The sequence below is a fragment of the Hippoglossus hippoglossus genome, chromosome 9 (genome assembly GCF_009819705.1).
Source record: "Hippoglossus hippoglossus isolate fHipHip1 chromosome 9, fHipHip1.pri, whole genome shotgun sequence".
Taxonomy (NCBI): domain Eukaryota; kingdom Metazoa; phylum Chordata; class Actinopteri; order Pleuronectiformes; family Pleuronectidae; genus Hippoglossus; species Hippoglossus hippoglossus.
Window position 1 is genome coordinate 22458891 of NC_047159.1, and position 18133 is coordinate 22477023.

The 18133-nt window shown below is 41.4% G+C and overlaps 3 protein-coding genes and 1 non-coding gene across 6 annotated transcripts in view; 2 read left to right on the forward strand and 2 right to left on the reverse strand.

Annotated features, from left to right (window-relative positions):
- The window catches only part of zdhhc8b (zinc finger DHHC-type palmitoyltransferase 8b), a 70820-nt gene extending 66514 nt beyond the window's left edge, over positions 1 to 4306 (forward strand). Inside the window, exons 11-12 of one of the 2 annotated variants that reach the window (XR_004614984.1) lie at positions 411 to 735; positions 827 to 4306. Coding sequence is in view for 1 of the 2 variants with exons in the window: in XM_034595950.1 (XP_034451841.1) it covers positions 411 to 543 (133 nt within the window). In the remaining variant the exon portion in view is untranslated. Of the gene's footprint in view, positions 1 to 410; positions 745 to 826 lie in introns of those variants that run through there. The other variant, XM_034595950.1, reaches the window with a different exon arrangement.
- ranbp1 (RAN binding protein 1) lies at positions 2637 to 8879 on the reverse strand. The gene is made up of 6 exons (XM_034595964.1): positions 8697 to 8879; positions 7157 to 7290; positions 6863 to 7020; positions 6263 to 6391; positions 6033 to 6101; positions 2637 to 4797 (listed from the first exon to the last, which is right to left on the reverse strand). The coding sequence occupies exons 1-6, from the start codon at positions 8709 to 8711 to the stop codon at positions 4646 to 4648; spliced, it is 657 nt and encodes a 218-aa protein (XP_034451855.1). The 5' UTR covers positions 8712 to 8879; the 3' UTR covers positions 2637 to 4645.
- Positions 4961 to 5090, reverse strand: LOC117768597. The gene has a single exon (XR_004615099.1). It is a non-coding gene; the product is annotated as a small nucleolar RNA SNORA77 (small nucleolar RNA).
- Positions 8880 to 12009: 3130 nt separating the features above from the next.
- Positions 12010 to 17790, forward strand: trmt2a (tRNA methyltransferase 2 homolog A). Of its 2 annotated transcripts, none has more exons than XM_034595957.1 (12): positions 12010 to 12143; positions 13266 to 13899; positions 14330 to 14438; positions 14973 to 15154; positions 15235 to 15349; positions 15465 to 15580; positions 15670 to 15781; positions 16058 to 16180; positions 16331 to 16406; positions 16971 to 17087; positions 17174 to 17270; positions 17378 to 17790. In XM_034595957.1, the coding sequence occupies exons 2-12, from the start codon at positions 13277 to 13279 to the stop codon at positions 17556 to 17558; spliced, it is 1851 nt and encodes a 616-aa protein (XP_034451848.1). In that variant the 5' UTR covers positions 12010 to 12143; positions 13266 to 13276; the 3' UTR covers positions 17559 to 17790. The 2 variants fall into 2 exon arrangements, with proteins under 2 accessions (XP_034451848.1, XP_034451849.1); XM_034595958.1 differs by having other exon boundaries at positions 12051 to 12143; positions 13270 to 13899.
- The last annotated feature ends 343 nt before the right edge of the window (positions 17791 to 18133 follow it).

Consider the following 18133-nt stretch of genomic DNA (forward strand, 5'->3'; position numbering starts at 1 on the left):
CCAGCTCCCCCTGCTGGATACAGCCAGCTACTCATGGGCACTAGTGGACTAATCCTAACTGAGGCATTGTGTAGCATTTGTTATGGTGTATGTACAACATTTTATTTATTTATGAGTTCAGTCTTATATAAGTATCATTTTTGTAATATTTCACAAATGTCAGATGAATAAAGTTGTGTCACTCCTCTCATTTCTTTTTCTTTTGCATGCTTTCACCCGCCGGTCTAACATTTGCACGCCTTGCTTCACTATCAAGTAAAATCTCAAGTAATCCTTCATACTGTCATTCTGTTGTTTATAACTCCTGACATTTAATCTGCATGTTGTCACCTTCATTCTTTGGTTGGTGTTAAATGTCCACGGCTCTTTGTGCCATTGGTAATTTTCTCTCTTCTTCTATTTCCATTCAGAGAGGCCATGAAAGTTAACGGGCAGATGGACTGCCACCCCGGTACCCAGGGTGCCAACCTCAGCCCCAGTCGCCATAGTAACGTCAAAAAGGTGACAGGCGTAGGGGGCACCACGTATGAGATATCAGTGTGAGCATGGACGCCACATCCACCTCCGACCACAACAAACAGCCACTCTGTCACAAAGAGATACTTCTTCTCTGTTACTTTTGTGTCTTGATAACAGCCAGTCAGGGGCACACAGCGCTCTGTGATTTTGGAGATATTGTCCAATCAGAGGACCTGTCTGCTCTTGTGTAGGTCTGTCTGGCCAAAATGCCTGTGTGTGTGTGTGTGTGTGTGTGTGTGTGTGTGTGTGTGTGTGTGTGTGTGTGTGTGTGTGTGTGTGTGTGTGAGTGTGAGTGTGTGTGAGAGAGTGTGTGTGTGAGTACCCGAGGGATGGGTCGTCAGTGGATACTGCTGCAGTCTGTGCTGTATGTCCAAGGAGTGTTGTCATTACATTTTTGTGGCTTGTCACCTTTGTTGTAAGAGTGGACCGTCCAATGAGATTGTCAATGTTATAACCGTTGTCTCTCAGATGAAGCATACGTGCAACAAACAAATCAATAAAACACTGACCACCTCACCACGGCCCGCTGTGAGAGGAGACTTAATGTCAACTCACCTCAAGAAGCCAAGGTGCTTCACGTTAACCTGTACTGTTCAAGTCGTCTTCAGCTCAAGGGGTGGCGCTGTGCAGCTTTGAGGACGGATGAGTTAGATTAACGAGAGATTGTGAGAAAGTATTTTTAGATCATGTCTGGTGGCTACGTTCCAAATTCACTGAGAACGGTTTCCTTCAACTGCAACTCCCACCTTTGTGCAACATAATTCTCTCAGGAATGAATGCAAGCGCAGCGGAGAGGGTGGAATATGATGTTACGTTCATGAATCATGAATGTCTTTTTCTTTGTCTCAGTCCAGTGCAGATATTGATCCCTCTTTAGGTGCAGTACATCATGGTGGGCTTCTATTAGTTTCAGTGAGGCTCAGTTAGGTGAGTTCAACGTGACACTAGAGCCAGGAAGATGTTCAGTGACGTCCAAACGTCTGAGACCACTTCCCCAAAGCTGTGTCAGACGTTTGGACGCAGATGTATGTTTTCTTCATCTAGTTCAGAGTGACTCCAGCCTTGCACCAACAAAACCACATTTCCGCTATTACATGTTTTGTGTAAAAAAAAGAAAAGAAAAAAGTTTAGTATAAATGTTTGTGTTATTATAACCATAGGATTTGGAAGGGTGAAGAAAAACAAGCCATTGTCCCGTGTGGTAAACTAAAGATAACTGGTCGCCCATTCATTATTTTTTAGTTTTTTTAAATTGGTTTGTTTCCTTTTTATATACCCAACCTTGAAAAAAACAGTTTGATACATCTTTTTATACAGATACTTAAGCCTGGAATGGATGTTTTATTTTGAGTGGAGTTTCGTGTTGATAAATTATATATATATACAGTAAATAAATGAGATCATGAATAATGGGTAGAAATCCATGAAATAAAACTATAGCTTGTTATAACTTGCAGTGTAAAAAATATATATGATGAAATGTAATAAGCTATGTGACGTTGAGGTGTAAACAATCTTTGACTCGTATGTGTTGTGGACAAGTCGAGGATTGGGCTCTGAGTAAGGGCAGATTGAGACATCAGTGCCAAAAGTGGCAATGAACCACCTCAACTTCTCAAAGACGGCAAACAGGCGACATCACAACTTTGTGCAGCAGCTGTCTGGTACAGCTTCAATCCACTCAGAGTTCAAATGGAACTTGCTCTTTTTTGGCTTCCTGCTGTTATTCAGTCTCATAACATGATTTACTTTTGACCATTAAAATGAACTGATAAGTGGCAGGTTTTTATTTATGTTTTGCATCAACAGAATATATCAACACGTAGAGCGGTAGATTTAGTCCAGCTATGTTTGCATTAAGAATAAACCATTGTTGCCTTTTGAGAGGAAAAGCTGTTTCATACATCATGAAATGTAAGTGGTTGACACACTATTGTACACGAAAGGACAATGAATTATTAGTTTTGTACTTGAGACAACAAATGGCAGAAGTGACAACTCAGACTGAGTACATTTGATGTGAGAAAGTTCTGGAAGAACAGCTAATGTACAAAGGGATTCGTGATCTAGGTTTTAGGAGAAGTCCAGTATTTTCCTACTTGGGCCCTTTGTTTCCCAATTTGGGGAAAAAGTGGATGTCCTGGACTGTCCCAGTTGGCCCATTACATTGTAGTCACGACTGCCAGTAGGGTGATGATCTACTGGACCCATTCCAAAAGTTTTTACAAGTACCATTAATTTACACACCCACTTTCTAAACAGGGCCAAGATTGAGGGGGAAAAAAAGAAAACAGAATTCCTCTTTAGATATAAAATGATTCTTCTTCCCATTTCTTATGTTAGGTTGAGTTTCTGCAGAGATCAGCGTAAAGAACGGTGAGGTGTCTTGCTTCCTGACGAGGTTGGATGTTAATGAAAACTCGCTAGTTACAACCATCTGACCTGTGCGGTCTCACCCAGCTGCCTTAACACGAATACAGTAATGTGAGATGACACATGACACTGTTCAAGTGTTAGAAAGTGGTTTCTGTTCTAAGGCTGTGGTACACAGGGCTATAACATGTGACAAATCTGATGAGCTTCAAATGGAACAGCTAACAGCAGCATCTTGAAATACCTGAATGGACCGTTAGCTGCTGCGTTGCCTGAACAGACCCCCTTACCCCGATTCCCCCCCCAGTTTGACCACATATCAAAACACTGTCGATGTCATTCCTCTTTAAGATGACTGCCATTAGTCCAATGTTCTTGTTTTAGGGATGGACATCACTGCAGGTCAGGGACCATTCCTGACAGTCTGCAATGAATCTGTTCCATCAGCCACAAGCTGATGTTTTCTGAAACTCAAATAGAAGTTAAAGATGTATTAAAAAAATATAGAATATACTATAAATGTACATGCGTTCCTATTTTTGTGAAGAGGAAATATTTCCCAATGACCTGAGCAAAGTAAATAAAGTTTTCATCTCTGAGTGAATAACATCCTTGTGAATTAAAATTATTTGATTTTAGCTACACCAGGAAACAAGTATTGGTTTTTATGAATGCATGTGAACGTGGTGTTTGACAGCTTTTATTCGAAGGTGGAGGAAACATTTCAAATCATTTGAGTGCAAATGAAAAGCAACATTTCATCCATATACATGTATTTACAGATGCACTGGCACTTGGATGCACTTTAAGAGGCAAGGTTAAGAACTTAATTAGTGGAAAGAAAAGGAGAGGGTGGTGAGCACACAGATCTGAGAGGGCACACTCTGTTACATATACTCTACATGCTTTAAACTTTGGGAATGTTATGATCTAAATGATACACACCATTTCCTGGTGTGGAACTCAAGTTGGAGCATAGCTGCGCCAAACTCTGGTGAATCGTTCACTTTAGACTTAATGGTTTAAAACAAAAAAGGGAAAGAAATAAAAAGCTTAGCTAAGTGCATCTGATCTATGAGTCAGTCAGCTATCAGTGGACACTGATGTGCAGCACGCATCTGATGCCCTTCAACTGTGTGGAGGGGATTCCTCCTCTAGTCAGTTCCCGACAGGACTGATGCAGGGAGGAACTGAGAGAGCTATTTTCTACAAGACATTCGCTGAGAAGTCTTCATCTTACTTGCTGTTGCTAACAGTGGAAGCATGGACAGTGGGTAAGAAGTGCCCACTGAGATGAATAATGGGATTTTTAGATTTATAACGCACCTCCATAATGCCTGGTCCCTGACCCTGTGCTGCTTACAAGCAGGCTACATTATCGCCTCCCTCCTTAAAACAAACTGCTTCAGAATAACAAAACAAAAAATACCCCAATGTGGGAATTATCACTATCACAAGCCTCTTTTCACAGTTTGTCAATTGTAACATTGAACTGTAGATGACAAGAATGGAAAGTGTGGCACTCCACGGTGCAAAGAGGGGAAGAGATGGGGGGGAAGGGCGTCTTTTTTTCATAAATTCTCTTGTATTTTTTCCTCCCCAGTGGCATCAAGGACTTGTGATCTTGAGGCAAAACAGAATAAAAAAAAATACTAATAATATGCAAGTGTCCAAATTCAGTTCATTTAGAGTCTATTGTAGAAAAAGAGGAAAAACTGATAAGTTGAAGATCAGCAAAGCAAGTTCTTGGTTCTCAATTCTTCTCCTCAGCCTTCACCTCCTTTTTCTCATCTTCTTTCTTCTCAGTCTCCTTTTTGTCTCCTTTCTTCTTGTCTTCTGGTGCCTTCTCCTTTACCGAGAGCTCCTCCAGCTTCTCTGCCACTTTGTTTGGGCTATCGGAGTTGCCTGTGGTAAAACAGTGAAATGAGTGAAGAGCTAGAACGTTTGAACACAGGTCAGTTGCACATCTTCAGCCCGCCTGGCATTTTGCATTTCAACTCATTGTCTTAAGAAAATTTCACATCTGCGGTCAGATTAGAACATTGTATTCAACTGTGAAAATCTGAATTGTAATGTAGCAGAACAAACATACACCAGCCTTATAAAAAAACCAGTGAAGTGTTAGATTCTGCATGTTCATGTAGCAGTCAGCAAAAGTTCCAGGCTGGAGGAAGCAGCCAAGAACAGAGTGAGTCTGCATAGGCTAGTCATGAAAGTGTCATGCAAGATGAAATGTTTAAATTCAATTTAAAACAGGCCACTATAGACATTACTCAATCATGAGCACAGCTGTGAACTGCAGGGCCGGGAAAAAAAATTGTGGCATGTTACAACACCCAGTGGCGTAGATTTTTTAAATACTAATTATTGAGAAGGCAGTGAAATCTCACCCTCGTTACTTATGAGGCCAACAGACGAGTGACAACATTAAGAGTTGGGCGACCACAAGCTGCCAGTACAGTTTGTATTGCATCTTCATGTCTGTGGAACTTTACAGGAGGGATGAACACCAGTCTTAAAACCTTTGGTGTTTTGATGATGCGGAGGAGAACGCAATCTAATACAAAGATCCAGAATTGCTGAGATCTGAGGTGCAAAGGCCATTGCATATGATCACTTCATTTTCATATACAGACCCTTCATCCTGGAGGAGACCACTCCCATCAGGATAGAAAAGTTTTACTAAAGATCGCAACTCTGAAGATCTTTGTATTGATCAGTTGTGAACCTTCCCTCTTAGGGGATAAGAGGAAACGTGATCACGTCCTGCATTGACGTTCTTACACTCAGAGGAAGAGCTGCAATTCTGTTTTCCACAAGCACCATGGTCATCAAAAGGACGCTATCAACCGCAATTTACGATCACATTTACTGACGTCTTTTCCATTTAAATGCAGATGTCTTAGATCTGTTTCTATGGAAACAGGGGCCAGTTAAGCTCCTGTCATCTGGGTCACAAGCCTCTTTCAAAGTCACTTACATCTTCTCTTGCCAAATCAGAATTAACCAGGTCTGCTTTATGTGACTGAATGTTAATTACTTTTGAACTGTACATTGCATGCGTGGAAGCATCTGCATTAATTCATTCTTCCATTTATTGAATTTTTTTTCTAAATTCCTAACATTTGTGTTTGACTTACCTGATTCCTCTAGATTTTTTCTGACCTCATCCTTGCACTCATCAAACTTCACTCTGAACTTTTGAGCATCTGGAAAGAGATCAGAGAGTTAATTAATGGTATTAATAAGCAGCAATACTGTTTCCCAAAGTTACCATGTCTGTCTCTGTAGTGTGATCAAGAGAATCTAAATTATACACAATTTGGGAAACCTCCTGACTGTTACATTGGATTACATGTATAGTACTTACTTTCTGCATTTAAAAAGCGTATTGCCAGGAGTTCAGGTTTAGGGCATTCGTCAGCATAATCTGCTGGTGTGTTCCACACCCATGCCCTGTCACTGCCAGCGTTGGGCTTCAGTTCCATCACAGGTATGACTGCAGTTCACAAGGAGAACATTGTTAATATATATATATAGTCATATACTATAGTTTTACATAGCCATTTCAGTTTTTGAAAATTGTTATATCTACACATTTCTTACCAGATAAAATAATCATTTTTTATTGCACTCATGTGAGAAATATAAAAATGTTGGTGAATTTGTGAACACAGTGGAATTGTAAACGGTCCAAAGTCATTAGCATAACCAACATAATTTGAGTGTGTAAAGTACAAATATATACATGTGCTTCAGAAAACGTGAGGCTTTGCTATGGAAGGAAGCCTGCTAGTAAACAAACACTAGAATACACGTAGGATTTAAATGCCTTTCTATGCCACACTTTAGTGCAGTTTTTTTTATAAATTCATGTTATTATAGGTGTTAGTTTGTTTTCTTCCTTTAAAATACTATTCTGTATGATGGAATTAAAGAATAATATTATATATTTGGAGACTCGACTCACTCTGATGATTGGCACAAATCTTCAAGGTCCGGTCTCTCCTCATCAGGAGGCGGATTGTGCCCTTCTCTTTGTGTTTCAGCAGCTTGACGTCACCAGTTCCTCTCTCCTTCCACTCTGGAGGGTCGTTCTCTGAGGCAAAACGATAAAGCTTGGCCCGCCTGAGTAAAAACAAACGGCATAGTTATCCGTGTGATACTTCAAGTGAAGACACCAGTATAGCAGTCGGGTGCTGGCCAGCAAAATGTGACAAATTACATGCACAGAAATAAAAGGAAGACTATTGAAGCAGCATACATTTTGAAGAGTTCCTCCTCGTCCTCTTCTAATGTTTTCACATCCTGCTCGGGAAGGGAAACGATGGGCTCAAATTGGGGGTCATGATTAGTGTCCTCTGTGCTTTCTGCAGTGGTCTCGGGCTCCTCCTTGTCCTAGAAGAAAAAGCAGGGAATGAGTCAACCCCAGAAAAATGAAATCCATGCATCTGTGGTTAAAACGATTAGACGTGTTGCATGGCACGAGGTCAGAGTGATTCTTTAAAAGCTCTGGAACAAAGTGACTGAGCACACATGCTTCAATACAGGGATTTAAGAGCTCATTGGTGAAGTATAGCTTTTGTAAAGGGGGAACCCTTTGTTGATCACAGTTGCTGAGCCAAGCATCTTTAATGCTGTTTGGTGTTCTCACGTGTATCTGTAACACTTCATTTACATGGCGAGGACATGTATTCTTCATAAAATGGTGACAGATACATACAGCTACCGTTAGAGAGGAGAAGGCGGCTTCAGGACTTGTGACAAAGCATAAGGTGTGAACGGAAATAAACTAATTAACATAACACACTGCGGGGGATTTTCCTGCTCTTCAAACTTACTTCTAGCACGTTAGCGGTAACTAGCTTAAAGGAAGTACCGCTAACGTTTCTGCAGCTCAGCCATCAGATGTTAGCTACATTTAAAGACAACGCTCTCGCTCTATGGTTGCTTTATTAAGATCTCCGACTTGAAAGAGTAAAAAAAAAAAAATGAAAAGTGAAGTCTTGGCTCTGTTACATTTGACTTCAGTAAAGTTAACAAATAGTTATTCAACTTGGTGTTTCCTGGGAAAACTCATTGTGAAGTTGCCTAGCTCGTGAGCGAGGCCTCTCGTTAGCGGGCTAACAGCGAGCCAGTGATGAGGCGTCTAGCTCCACGGTGCGTGTCGCGGAGTAAAACCATTTTATTTCAGCGTGACATTCTGCGACATGATATTTGGAGCGTGTGGCACTTCATTCAGTGTTAGCCTTGTAGCGGTTAGCTGCCAGGATACAGAGTCACTGTCTCCGGCGCCCTGCTAACACACCTAGCATTAGCCAACTCCTTTTAGCAACTGTTGTGCTTGGCAGACAAAGGCAGAGGGGCTAGCTAACCTCGTTGTCTTCGGCCTGTCGGCATCACGAACACTGTGACCTGCTCTGTTTAAAACACCACGGGAGTTCAGACTAATCATCTTGGTGTTGTGTCACTTACCTTCTTCAGTTTACGACAGGGAGCTAATGCTAACATGCTGACTGGCTGCACTACGGCTGAGCGGCTCCCCGGGTTAAACTCCTGAACTAAATGATCTAGAGTATAAAACCCTGCAGCTGCCGGTGCACAGGACCCGGACACTTTGCACCTCACACAACTGGACACACGCACACACTAGCTTCTCTAGCGTCACGACATCGCAGCATTTTCGCCAGTTCTCCCACAGCAAACTTGGACCAATTTTAACGATGTAAATACGACGTTTCCCACAAAATGCAGAGTTTACAGCGAACACCGCGCATCCGATGACCCAACATGCGAGCGCTCACCTTCGGGTCCGCCATATTAATGTAGATGTTTGTAGATTGTGGAAGTAGTTTAGGTCGATTCAAATCCCAAACTGTCCGCCGCTTCCCCTCAGATACTCTCACTTCCTGCTGCAGCTTTCGCGCGCCGATTTCCCTACGTAAGCCCGCGCCCACAGTGTGACGAGCGCGCGCCGCCTCTCTCTGCCGACTGGGACTGCGTCACAGACTAAACAATATATATACTTTAAAATACCTACACTTAAGGCAGATGTCAATTTAGTTTGCTAGCGTTACATTTGACTGTTAAAATACCATTACACATTTTAAAGTTGAGAGTTAACACTGATTTCATTATAAACCTGATGATTCTCTGTGGGAAATTTCCCTTCCATAAATGTAGAATGGTATTTATTCACAACACCTCTAATTTCACAGGATTTATATGTGAATATATATCTAAACAATAAAACAGCAACTAAACTGTCCAAATTTACAATGACAATTTCAATGAACAATAATCCCTTCTTTCTATTCTCTTCTGTTCTTTCTTCTGTTCTGTTCTTTATATATACACTACCGTTCAAAAGTTTGGGGTCACTTAGAAATGTCCTTGTTTTTCAAAGAAAAGCACTGTTTTTTTCAATGAAGATAACATTAAATTAATCAGAAATACACTCTATACATTGTTAATGTGGTAAATGACTATTCTAGGTGGAAACGTCTGGTTTTTAATGAAATATCTACATAGGTGTATAGAGGCCCATTTCCAGCAACTATCACTCCAGTGTTCTAATGGTACATTGTGTTTGCTAATCGCCTTAGAAGACTAATGGATGATTAGAAAACCCTTGAAAACCCTTGTGCAATTATGTTAGTACAGCTGAAAACTGTTTTGCTGGTGAGAGAAGCTATAAAACTGGCCTTCCTTTGAGCTAGTTGAGTATCTGGAGCATCACATTTGTGGGTTCGATTATACTCTCAAAATGGCCAGAAAAAGAGAACTTTCATGTGAAACTCGCCAGTCTATTCTTGTTCTTAGAAATTAAGGCTATTCCATGCGAGAAATTGCGAAGAAACTGAAAATTTCCTACAACGGTGTGTACTACTCCCTTCAGAGAACAGCACAAACAGGCTCTAACCAGAGTAGAAAGAGAAGTGGGAGGCCCCGGTGCACAACTCAGCAAGAAGACAAGTATATTAGAGTCTCTAGTTTGAGAAATAGACGCCTCACAGGTCCTCAACTGGCAGCTTCTTTAAATGGTACCCGCAAAACGCCAGTGTCAACGTCTACAGTGAAGAGGCGACTCCGGGATGCTGGCCTTCTAGGCAAAGAAAAAGCCATATCTGTGACTGGCCAATAAAAAGAAAAGATTGATATGGGCAAAAGAACAAAGACATTGGACAGAGGAAGATTGGAAAAAAGTGTTATGGACAGATGAATCAAAGTTTGAGGTGTTTGGATCACACAGAAGAACATCTGTGAGACGCAGAACAGGTGAAAAGATGCTGGAAGAGTGCCTGACGCCATCTGTCAAGCATGGTGGAGGTAATGTGATGGTCTGGGGCTGCTTTGGTGCTGGTAAAGTGGGAGATTTGTACAAGGTAAAAGGGATTTTAAATAAGGAAGGCTATCACTCCATTTTGCAACGCCATGCCATACCCTGTGGACAGCGCTTGATTGGAGCCAATTTCCTCCTACAACAGAACAATGACCCAAAGCACACCTCCAAATTATGCAAGAACTATTTAGGGAAGAAGCAGGCAGCTGGTATGCTGTCTGGAATGGAGTGGCCAGCGCAGTCACCAGATCTCAACCCCATTGAGCTGTTGTGGGAGCAGCTTGACCGTATGGTACGCAAGAAGTGCCCATCAAGCCAATCCAACTTGTGGGAGGTGCTTCAGGAAGCGTGGGCTTCAGGAATGCCAAAGGTCTGCAATGCTGTAATTGCTGCAAATGGAGCATTCTTTGACGAAAGCAAAGTTTGAAGAACAAAATTTCAAATAAAAATCATTATTTCTAACCTTGTCAATGTCTTGACTATATTTTCTATTCATTTTGCAACTCATTTGATAAATAAAAGTGTGAGTTTTCATGGAAAACACGAAATTGTCTGGGTGACCCCAAACTTTTGAACGGTAGTGTGTATATATATATTTGTGTGTTTATTTAACAGTCATTTTAGCTGGTTATTTTCTGTGACAAGCACATCTGCAATGTTCCTATGCATACAAGTTTTTAAAGCTGTAACAATATATTGGACTAAATATTCAGTTCCCGGGATGAAAGATCATTTATTCTTGTGAGGTGGATAAAGATATTATATTCTTTGTGCAATTGGTTTGTCTTGAACCTTTCGATCCAGAACTGCATCAATGTGGCGCCACATTAAGAACTCAATTAAATCCAACTCTGTGTTTGACAAATACTTAAGGACTGCTGATGCCTAAAGCCTGGATTTTTTCCTTCCCTTTTTCTTTCGTTATCTATTAGTTTTTTTGTTATTTTTAATTGTTTACCCTTGGCATAGACAGTCTTGTGTGTATAAGTTGTCAATAAAGTATAAAATATCTTTCTATCAATACTTTATATACATTTTATATTGAAGAAAAATGTCGCATTTCTGAAAAAGACCCAATGTTACTGAAATATAAAGTATAAGTAGAGCTTTATGAATAACTCGATCAGGATAAAGAAGAAACAGTGAGGATACACTGTCATACAATAAAAAACAATGAGGGTTTTATGATTTTTAATATTAAAATGAACCTTGGGCCTCTATGGATCCTGTATACCACCTTTTGTTCAACATGCACTGTAGGTATTACTTTACATTCTATTCCAATGAATAAATAGTTACACCATATTGGTCACGATTTGAAGCCACATTGAAGAAAAACATTTGACATTATAGATTTCCACACTGAACCTTATTCCACGTCACTTAGTTTAGTTTGCTGACTTCAGTTTATAAAAAGAGAGAGAAAGTTGGGCCAATAATACAATACATATATACTATATATAATAATGTAATCCATATGTGATGGTCTGTTTGGTGTATATTAGATCAATGTAACTTTTTATTTGAGGACTTTACACACTTTATACACATGCATCTATAATTACTTTATTTTGTTTATTAGATACATACAACATACAATACAACTTGTTGCCGCCTATGTATGTTGTGTGTTGTTTTATGTATGTGATTGTCACGTTTGTGTGTCTTTTGTGTTCCACCTGGTTTCAAGACACATTAAGACAATGAAAGAGAAGCTTTAATTTTGTTGAACAGAGATTCACAGACGACAAAGAGACTAAAACCCAATGACACAAATGACGATCGAGTCCCGGGAAGGTACTACTACCACTTTAAGAAAGTTGAAAGGTCACGGAGCACGTGGCGAAATCAACATGGCGGCGCCCTGTGTGTTTAAGTGAGTGGTGCAGCTGCATTTAACTGAGAGGAGGTAAGACGCATGTTCACTGTGGCTGAGGTTTAACAGCAGAGGAAGCTGTCACATTTTAACATTAGATGCTTTAGAGGCGCTGGTTTCAAATAAGAAAGAGCCGCTTCAGTAAATCTCCACTTCAGCCTGTAGCTAACGATGTATTCCTGTGTGCAGGCTTTTATTGTGACATGCACACAAAACTCACGTCCTCAAATGCAACTAGCGCATGTGCATGTCCCTGTTATAAAGTGCAGCTGTTTTCTACGTCTCATTTAAACGTATTAATGTTTTGCAGACGTGACGTCACATAAACAATGACGTTTGACTAAACTCTGTGCAGTTATCAAGTCGTTTTATTGTGAAAAGCCGTTAACAACAAACAAAAACCTCTAAACTGTACAGTAGTTTACAAAAACGACATGTGATAGACTTACTGAATGTTACATTGAAATGGGAACGGGAGTTCAACATTAAAGAGGTTGGTACTGGCATTGGTCAGAACACAGACAACTACCAAGATGGAGGGATGAAGGAATTTTTTGTACGCCTCTCATACAAACTAAACAATTTGGTTCACAGTAAATAACTGGAGGCAGTGTGTCCATTCGTCCATCTATACTGCTTATCCCATTTCTGCTCATGCATAAAAGTCCAACCGTTCTGTGACCGGGTTATTCAGATGATCCTTGAGAATGTTTTATGTCACAAGACTTCTGAGGATCCCTGGAATTTTTGTACCTGGGGTTGATACTAGATGACATCATTCTAAAGACAGACATCTATCTCTTCAACGTTTTGACACTTGGATGTAAAAAGGCCATCACAAGGAGCTGGCTGAAATGAAATCCACCAACTTCAGAGCAGTGGCTGAACATTGTGGAAAAAAGACTGAGGGAGCCAAAATCAGGGACCAATGGAAAACGCTTGTTTAGAGAGAGTACTGCCCCCTTCCTTTTTTAAAATGTTTATGAATCTTTCTATTATTAATTTGCCAGGCAATTTTTATTTAAAAAGCACATTTCACACACAGAGGTAGATTAAACATGTTTTACAGGGACTTTAATACAACACTTCTTCCTCACACACATTTTTGAGCATATGTCACATTCTGCCTGTTTACTGTGTTGTTTATGTGTCCACCCAGCAGAGTGATGGCAGATGTAAGTGACAGCCCACTGGCTGATACGCCCCCCTCAAAGGAAGAGACACCTGATGTCCTCCCCCAGGACTCCAGCCCTGATGGTGTAAAGCCTGACGTCAAAGCTGGGGAAGATGAGAGCGAGGCGGCCTCTGACGTGTACCGCTACATCAAAGAGGACCTTTTCACGTCCGAGATCTACAAAGTGGAGATCAGGAATCTGCCCAAGTTCGTCGGCTTCAACGACCTGAAGAAGTTCCTGGCCAGGCACGGCCTCAACCCGCACAAGATCAAGCTGTTTGGCAAGCACCTGTTCGCCTTCGTCACCTTTATGAACGAGGAGGAGCGTGACAAGGCCATGAAGATGGTGCACGGCATGCTGTGGAAGGGCCAAGTGCTGAGCGTCAGGCTGGCCAAACCCAAAGCTGACCCCATCCTGAAGAAGAGGAGGCAGGAGGAGGAGGGAGAGGGCGCGGGAGGGCAGCCCCCATCCAAGCGGGCAGAGGGCGACCAGGAAGAGGAGCCGCTCAGCGTCCAGATAGCCAATGTGGTGACTCCTCTGTGGAATGTGCCTTATGAGGAGCAGCTGAGGAGGAAGGAGCAGGAGGTGGTGGGGGTTCTGCAGAGGCTGGCAAAGTAGGTGGTGTCACTGGCCCTGTTAACACCTTATATTATCAGGTATAATCATCTGATCATAAGTGGACAGCTCTTAGTTCATCCGTTCACCCCCGGTATTAAAATGCTCCTAGAATGTGTCTCCTGTGACCACTTGTGATCGGATCTCACCTCCTCCTCTATATGCAAATAATCTTGTATATCGTTTGTTTTCGTGAAGACCAAATGCATTTAATGGCTTCCAACTTAACCATGTTTATAATGATATGGAAAACACAACTCCCCATACAATAAGTTATTTTGACAGTTTTATTGATGGATTTATCTATTGTACAAGTCGATTCTGCAAAAACATGACGGAGGTGAAAGAGCTCTGTGTGTCTGCAGTGGAAAATATCCACATCATACAGTTAACAACTTCAAGATAAATGTCCCACTGTTTCTTTTTCAGAGAGATTGGAAGCACCAACAAAGCCATGCTGCCGTGGCTCTTTGCACAGAAAGGGAAATACAACAAAATGTGTTGTCCCCTGGAAGCTATTCAACCATCTCCTACACAGGTGCAGTCACACATTGGGTCTAACTTGGGTCTTACTGAACATCAGCCTCTGCACAGCTATATATATATACAACTACTTTCATGATCTCATTGAATAATGTAATCAACAAAATATAAGAAAATGTCAAAAAAAAGTGTTTCCCAGGGTGACGTCTTCAAATGACTCTCAGTCCAAACAGTACGAAACCCAAAGATTGTTCATTTATTAATTGCCCATTAGCAGACAGAGGTCCTTCAATGTGCTGTACAGAAAGAAAAAGGCGTAGTACAGTATATAACCATAAATTATAAAATGGGTAGGCTTATATACATCAAACATTTAAGAAATATACTGAGTCATTTACAATGGTCTGTATTTATAAAGCACTTTTCTAGTCTTGATGACCAGTCACAGTGCTTTACAGTACAGCTCAAAGTTCTAAGTGCTGTCAGTGGCTTTGTTCACTTCTATTGTTTCATAATATTTCAGTCTTATTCAATTTTAGTAGTCTAACACTTCCAATCCTGTCCACATTTCCCTGTCATGTCGTGGCAGACCGGGTACAGAAACAAGTGTGAGTTCCTCATCTCAGTCGGGGCAGACGGTGAAGACAAGACCATCGGTTTCCGTCTGGGGAAATACAAAGGAGGCTCGTGTGCTGTGGTGGGGCCGGCAGAGACGTGTCACGTCTCAGCCGAGGCCAAGAGAGTGGTCTGCGAGTTTCAAAAGTTTATTAGGTAGTTAAAATGTGTTTTAAGAACAGGAAATCTTTACAGAATGTTTCCTCTATTGCATCAAATCTTGATTTTGCCAACAGGACAACACCGTACTCTGTGTACAGTCCTGAGACGTATGAGGGACACTGGAAGCAGCTGACTGTACGAACGACGAGGACCAAACAAGCCATGGCTGTAGTGTTCTTCAACCCACAGGTGATCACATGTTCTCAGGTCTAACTGTCTGATTAAATAAAATAAAACAATTTAACATTAGACAGATTGTTAGATTTCACCCCTTGACCTCTTTTTCTTGTTCAATGACTCCAAGAAAATTGAAGAAGAGGAGCTCAACGCGCTGAAGAGCTCCATGAAGGAGCACTTCACCGAGGGAGAGGGGAAAGCCAGCGGCGTGACCTCTCTTTACTTTGTTAGAGAGGGTCAAAGGTAAGGGGGGGAGGGAGCAGTTAGAGACTTACAGTCATCAGAATAATAAGATCCATTCAGCTGAACCTGCTGTGTTGTTGGCTGTGAAGGAAATCCCCTAACCCAGAGGACTTGCCCTGTGAGCTGGTAGCTGGAGAGAGCTGCATCCATGAAGAGCTGCTGGGTCTAAAATTCAGAATATCCCCTCACTCCTTCTTCCAGGTAGGATTCACCTCAAAGGTTCTCAACCTCATGCTCTGTTTGTAGTTGTGTAAATGATGCTTCCTGCTATGGAACAGCTGTAAAGCCTCCATACACAAAGTGCACAGGCGATACACGTGTGTGTGTGTGTGTGTGTGTGTGTGTGTGTGTGTGTGTGTGTGTGTGTGTGTGTGTGTGTGTGTGTGTGTGTGTGTGTGTGTGTGTGTGTGTGTGTGTGTGTGTGTGTGTGTGTGTGTGTGTGTGTGTGTGTGTGTGTGTGTGTGTGTGACCTGGCAGGTGAACACAGGAGCTGCAGAGGTGCTGTACTCGACTGTGGGGGAGTGGGCCCAGCTGGACCAGGACAGCACAGTACTGGACGTGTGCTGTGGCACAGGGACCATTGGCATCTCTCTGGCGAAGGTAAAGTTTGATGCCTGAGAATGTGCTATAAAAACTAAAACTGACATTTCTGTGGTGCATGTTGGTGACGTGATTCTCTGAAATTTGAGATGATGAATGACCCTTTTAATGTTCATGACTGAATATAAACCGTCTGATTTGTGTCTCCAGAGGGTAAAGAAGGTGATTGGGATCGAGCTGTGCCAGGAAGCAGTGGAGGATGCCAAAGTCAATACAAAAGTCAATGGTAGGACACCAGCTATCATCACACTGATGGCAGTTATATGCTGTTTGAAATGTCATTATTTGATGTCAGAATGTCAACAGAATTGAAAGTATCAATAGATTATATTTTGTATAATTGCAATTGTCGAGAACTCCTCATCTTATCAGCTTCACACTTGACATGTGTATTGATAATGGTCCAGGAGAGTGCAGTGTTAAATTTGGTGCGATTTGAAAACATAAAGCAAATCCAGTTTCATTTTATTAAATACATTCACTTTAATAAACAGAAGACAATTGATCATGGACACATAACGGCTTCATTTCAGATAAACCAGGTATGATGAACACAAAGTTTTCAAACTTGATTCTGTACCATTGTCTGTTTATAAAAAGCTCTGCATACAACATACAGCACACTGTGCAAAGAGGCCTCACTAATGACAAGGACTAGTTCTGAAGTAGCTCCACAACATTAACACAAGAAACAGTCCATTCCTAAAAGGCAGGTTTCCAACAAGCACTGCACTAGTCTTGTTTTAAATAAAAGACAAACAATTAACTCATGACTTGTTTGTATTTCCAGGACTAAGTAATGTTGAATTTCACTGTGGTAAAGCGGAGGACGTGCTCCCCAACATTCTCAACGCTCTCGTCTCACCCAGTGTCACGGCCATCGTGGATCCACCGAGGGCGGGACTACGTGAGTAAACGACCACAAATTGAAAATGGATTCCACCCACTTTTAGTGTGTCGCATGTTAAAATAATCTGTTTTAACCAAACACAGATTCCAAGGTGATTCTTGCCATCCGTAGAGCACAGCACCTGAAGAGGCTGATTTACGTGGCGTGCAATGCAAAGGCAGCCATGGCCAACTTCATCGAGTGAGTTGTAACATTGTTCATTTCTGTTTTCAGAGCAGACATCACTTAGAAAGAGAGTGACTAGTTCTACAAAGTAATGACTCTTATGTTGGAACTTGCTCTTTTAGTCTGTGCAGAGCACCGTCCAACAGAGTTCATGGAGCTCCGTTCCGTCCGGTGCGAGCCTTGGCCGTGGACCTGTTCCCTCAGACCATGCACATGGAGATGATTCTGCTGCTGGAGAGAGTGGACTACGAACCCCAGAAGCAGCAGAGCAGCAGCAGCAACCAGGAACAGACTGCTTCTTAGTCTTACAGGCAGTCCATATTTGAAATGTATGCACGCACTCAGCTCTTAAAAGCATTTGAAATCCTTCAAAATTGATGCTAACATCATTTTGTTTAAATATCTGTATGACCTTATTCTTTAAAAGTCAATTTATCCGAACAATATCCTTTAACACTCACCAATGTCTCATACAGTAAAGTCTACTTATGTTACAATAAGGAATTGTCTAGTGCTTCAAATAAACAGTTTTCTTACAGTATGTATTGTACTGGATTTGCTTTACTGAGCTTCATGAGTCTCTTCGCCTGCTTTTCAGTTTGAGAATTTATTTTTATTGTTGGCTGTCTTAATATGACCGAGGTTTAGGGCCACTTAAACGGGGGGTTGATGATTTTGAGAATTTAAGTCATGATTTTATGCAAAGTGTCATTCAAGAGGGGAAATATCAGATCCCAGTCGCCTGTGTTAAAATTAGTATTGTGGAGCATCTTGTCACAAATAAAGAAGCACTTTTATCACATCAGCACATTATCACTAGTATCAGGACTTTGAAAAGATTGAGCAAGAAATTGTTTATTCTGAAAGAACCACAAACC